This window comes from Lactuca sativa, chromosome 9 (genome assembly GCF_002870075.4).
Source record: "Lactuca sativa cultivar Salinas chromosome 9, Lsat_Salinas_v11, whole genome shotgun sequence".
Lineage (NCBI taxonomy): Eukaryota > Viridiplantae > Streptophyta > Magnoliopsida > Asterales > Asteraceae > Lactuca > Lactuca sativa.
Genome location: NC_056631.2, coordinates 38,817,323 through 38,822,925, shown reverse-complemented (window position 1 = coordinate 38,822,925; position 5,603 = coordinate 38,817,323). Strand labels below are relative to the sequence as shown.

General features: G+C 31.1%; 1 protein-coding gene across 1 annotated transcript; it reads left to right on the top strand.

Annotated features, from left to right (window-relative positions):
• The first annotated feature begins 464 nt into the window (after positions 1 to 464).
• LOC111882719 (putative wall-associated receptor kinase-like 16) lies at positions 465 to 5,397 on the top strand. The gene is given in 4 exon segments (XM_042898386.1): positions 465 to 1,332; positions 2,973 to 3,161; positions 4,168 to 4,981; positions 4,983 to 5,397. Coding segments are annotated over 4 exon segments (2,184 nt in total). The 3' UTR covers positions 5,296 to 5,397.
• Positions 5,398 to 5,603: the final 206 nt, after the last annotated feature.

Below are 5,603 nucleotides of genomic sequence, written 5' to 3'. Positions count from 1 at the left end.
TCTTTTATTTATTTTTATTTTTTAGTTAGAAAATAATTAAATAACAAAAAGAAAAGCAAAAAACAAATGGAACAGGGCAAATCTGTCATTTTTAGATTTTTTAAACTGTTTTGGATCAAAACCGCAACAAAATGAAAACTTTCGGACTATTGATGCTAGTCAAAACCTGTTTGGCCCAAAGTAGCAATTTTGGACATATCACAGGGACCATTCTTGCAATTTTGTCAAAAAGAAATAATGAATAATATATATTAAGGGTACAATAGTCATTTTAGTTTGGAAGGACCAAATCCATAAAACTGCAACTTTGAAACAATAAGGACCAAAACCTAAAAAGATTGCAAACAACAGGGACCATTTTTGCTATTTTGTCTACTCTAAATTTTACTATAAAATGCTTTAACATATCAACCAAATCGCACACAAAACATATCTGATCAAAGAAATACAAGAAAAAAAAAAACATGCTTCTTCTTTTCATCCACGTTCTATTGGCGTTGTTGTCTGAGAATAATTTTGTAGGTGCCTCTCTTAGAGGTATTGCAAAGCCAAACTGCCCAACAGATTGCGGGAATTTAACAGTTCCCTACCCATTTGGAATGGGTAAAGGGTGTGCCTTAGACGAGTCATTTGAGCTCATCTGCAACTCCACTTTTAACCCCCCAAAGCTTTTTATCAGGTCTGGAAACATTCAGATATACAATATCTCGGATTCCGAGATCAGCATTTTCAATTCTGTTGCTTACTCTTGCTACAACGAATCTGGGAGTTCTGATATTGTTAATTCGACTACATCATTTGAGGAGACAAGCCCGTTTACGTTTTCGTCAATTAACAAATTTACTGTCATTGGATGCGATAATTATGCTTGGATCAGAGGACTGCATCTGCATGGATCCGACTACATGACTGGCTGTATGGGCATATGTACCAACGTAAGTAATGTGCTCAAGAATGGTAAGTGCTCTGGGGTTGGCTGTTGTCAGACACCAATACAAAAAGGTCTCAAGGGTGTCAATATAACAATTGGCTCCTTTGATAACCATATGAATGTATGGCCCTTCAATCCTTGCGGTTTTGCATTTCTCGCTGATGAAAACCACTTTCGCTTTGGTGGTGCACGTGATTTGTCTGGTGCTTCAAAGCTTTATTTAGATTCACATGTCCACATCCTGGTGGATTGGGTAATTGGACGAGGCAAGCGGAATTGCTCACAGGCTACAGAATGCAAGGCAAATAGCTTCTGCACGGACGATGAAGAACTTGGTGGATATCGCTGCAGCTGCAACAAAGGTTACCAGGGCAATCCTTATCTTCTTAATGGCTGCCAAGGTCAGTTTCGAATTTAGAATAAAATCTGTTCCGATAAAAATTATATATATTTGAACCAAACTGGTCGCAAAAACCCGAATAGATAGATGCTCTCATTGTATCAGTCCAAAGTTAACTTTTAAAACTTATTTTTCTATAAAGATGATAGATATAAAAAAAAAACAAACTTATTAATAAAACACATATGGAGAGAAGTAGAGTATAATTTAATTTATGGCCCATCCCACATCAAAAGTGTTGACAGTTGAGTTATGCTTATTAAAAGCAGGATGGGGGGAGACCTTCTTAGGTTTTGGTTCATTAATTTTAAACTCACTTGCATTAAAGACCCAATTCTTTCTTTATTTATAAATATTTTATTTTATAAAAAGTTTGGTTTACAACATTCAACTTGACCGGTTTAACTATATTTTCGAGTGAACTCACTTGTTTTAATCTAATTACAACCATTGTTTTTAAGCGGGAGGTTTGATCCATTTCGATTGAAAACAGTTAAACTCTATTAGTCTAGTCGTATTTTTAAAACATCAGTGTTTTTACCTTACTAATGATTTACAATTCTTTTTTCAATTAAAAAGCATTCTCATTTCCACTTTATTTATAAAATTATTCAATATTTTATGTAAAATAAAAATATATAAAATATATATAAAAAAAATTGTTCTTAAATTCCACTTTGTTTTTTTTTACATCGAATATAAGATTAAGACTCCTAAACTTTAACTTTGAAAGAACATTATTTATAAACTCTATAAATTAAGGTTAACTTTTACTTGTCATATTTGTTTTTTCAAGTTTAAATTTATTTATATCTAGTTTATTTAACATATTTAAAATTTGAGTTTATTTATTTAGTATTTGTTTAATTTTATTTTTATATTTTAAATATTAAAAAATTTTCAAATATATTTTAAATTTAAACACTTTTTAATGTCTTTGTTAAATTTTTCTAAACGTATGTGTCATATTTCGTTAAATATATGTATAACTTCTTACAAATGAGTTTGAATATTTATTTTGATGGCTTATGAATGTAATTATTTATTTAATAAAATACTTGTTATATTAATATAAAAATTAATTTAAATTATTTTTTTGTTATATATATTTATTTATTAATAAAAATTTTAAGATTATTAATACAAAATGATTTTAGACAAACTGTAAAAGTCTTTTAAATTGAAAAGTATTAATGAATATATAAAAATCTGAAGAAAAGGAATATACTGGCCACTGGGGATATATTTTTGGGTCTAAAAAATTAGTGAAAATTAAGGTGAAGATGGAGATAAATTACTATTAGCATTATTATTTTTACTCTAGTGTTAAAGATGGTTTAAATGGGATACCGAAAAACTAATAGTTAACCCTTTTTGTCTTGATCAGTTAATTTTGAAATTAGATACAAAATATATATATATATATATATATATATATATATATATATATATATATATATATATATATATATATATATATATATATATATATATATATATATATATATATATATATATATATATATATATGACTAGGCATGTGTATTTAGGCATGTGCATTCAATTTGTAGTATTAGCAAACCATGCGTATGCCATGTTTTGTACTCTTTGTTTTAATACTTGAATAACTTTGTTTGCTAGACATCAACGAGTGCGAGGATAATAGCACCTATCCTTGTTATGGAAGATGCTCTAATAGTCCCGGGAATTACAGTTGTACATGTTTGCAAGGATACGAAGGTGAAGCAAAAGAAAAATACGGCTGCCGACCGGTTGCTAAAAAATCAAAATTTCCAGTGGTGGTGTTCTCTATAGGTATACTTCACACAAGTATTATTATTAATGATCATTAAATACTTAAATCTAACTTCATATAATTAGGTACAATAAATTAAGCATTGCAAGTCAAAATTTGTCAGGTCACCAATCTTTTTAACCAATGCATCAAAGTTGATAATTTATTTTGTCAAAATATATTATCTTTTCGAAGTTACTTTTTCAAGTAGCCGAAACTAATATATGTTATGATTTTTTTTTTCATCCGGTTAACATTTTTTCATGAATTTTGCTTTTCCAATGTACATGTTTCCCAAAATATATAAAAAATTTGCGAAATCGGCCATTCATTTCTTTCAAATGTATAGAAAATTAGGTTCAGAAAAATTGGTTGGTCAAGATGCCTGATTTAATTAGACTATAAGAAGATCACCAAATATCATTATATAACGTTTTTTTAAATATAAAAGTAAAAATTTGTTAGGTTGCTAATATTGGGTTTAATTTTGGACAAATTCGTTGGTAGCTAATGTGTATAAAAACTATTATTTTATAAATATTTGATTTGAGTTAGGTTGAAAATGAGACAAGCCTATATAGGTTCTATGTTCTATTCTATCCAAGACTACTTTTTCCATGTAAAAATATGCATTTGAACCCATCCTTGACTATTTTTATGTTTAAAAATTTATGATACTCATTTACATTTAAATGTGTAAAAAGATAATGTGTGTTTAACCTCAAAAAGGCAAACACGATTAACCAAAAATTTATTGTACCTACTTTTGTTTTTAATCCAAAATATACTTATTTCAAGATTCTTTTTTTATTTCACAAAATGAATTATTATTATTATTATTATTATTATTATTATTAAGTATCATTTTCAATAAAAAAAAATACATTTCATGGATTAAGAACCAATTTTTGCAAGATAAGTTGTAATAATTTCGTGATATATGTAATTGTTGGAAATTAAGGTGGATTTATTGCAAATGATGTTCCCATGTTTAGTATTCATCTGGTTAACTGATCATTTTCCTTATATTTTTCCATGTAGTTTTGGTTGGGGTTATGTTGACATTAGCTGGGATCACTGTGATATTCTTTAGCATCAAGAAGAGGAAACTTATGAAGCTACGAGAGAAGTATTTTGAGCAAAACGGTGGTGTGTTGCTCAAACAAAAACTGAATTCGCAAGAGGCTGCTTACACCGTGACTGTATATAGCATGGAACAGCTTCGAAAAGCCACAGATAACTATTCAAATGAGCGGATTGTAGGGAGGGGAGGTTTTGGCATTGTTTATAAAGGAATTATGCCGGATAAACGCGTTGTTGCAGTTAAGAAGTCCCTTTCAGTGGGTGAGACCGAAAAGGAACAGTTCATAAACGAGATATTGGTAATAACACAAATCATACATGGAAATGTCGTCAAACTATTGGGTTGTTGTTTTGAAGAGGAAGTACCGGTATTAGTGTATGAGTTCATTCCCAATAACACACTTTTCCATCACATTCATAATGAAGAGGGTGGAACGAGTTGGTTATCATGGGAGAATCGGTTGAGGGTCGCTGCAGAAGCTGCATCTGCACTTGCGTACCTTCATTCTCATGCCACCACCCCCGTCATACACAGAGATGTCAAGTCCTCAAATATATTATTAGACGATGAGTTCAGAGCGAAATTGTCGGACTTTGGTATTTCCAAGTTGTTTTCTAAAAAAGAAGAAAACGTCAACACTGTTGTCCAGGGCACACTTGGGTACTTGGATCCTGAGTACCAAGACACAGACAATTTAAACGAAAAGAGTGACGTATACAGCTTTGGGGTGGTTCTTGCAGAGCTCATCACCGGTAAAAAACCCCTTCTTGTAGAGAGTCTACCAAGAGAGGTACTTGTCAAAGTATTTTGTCAAGTGCATGGGTGAAGGAAACCTCCTACAAATGGTGGAACCACGCTTACTTAATGAAGGGGGTATTGACCTTCAACATTTAAATGCTGCAGCACAGCTTGCCAACAGGTGCTTGGAAATATCTGGTGTTAACAGGCCGACAATGAGGTCTGTTGAACTTGAGCTTGAAGCTTTAAGGAGGCCCACTACGACACATCCCATTGTTCCACCTGAACAGGTCGCCCATGAAGAAATTTCTGGATCCGTGAATCCAGAAATTCAGCCAGCAGACTGATAATGATAAACCCCCAATGATCTTCCAGATTGATCTTGTTCTTATTTAAGTCCTTTTGTATTTGGTAGTGATGGTATATTGTTTGTTTGAGTTGAACCAGACTTTTCGGTTAAGTCCTAACTTTTCACTATTTTCCCTCTTTTGCTTTTCTTTCCATTTCTCAAACATTTATCCAGATAATACCTCGTGTGAAATAAAGCCTAGACTATCAAATCTTGAAAATATAAATTTAGATAGCTAGAGTGACACATTTAAAGTTTTATAAGTCAAAAATATAATAAAATGTTAATACATATTAAAAAATGTTA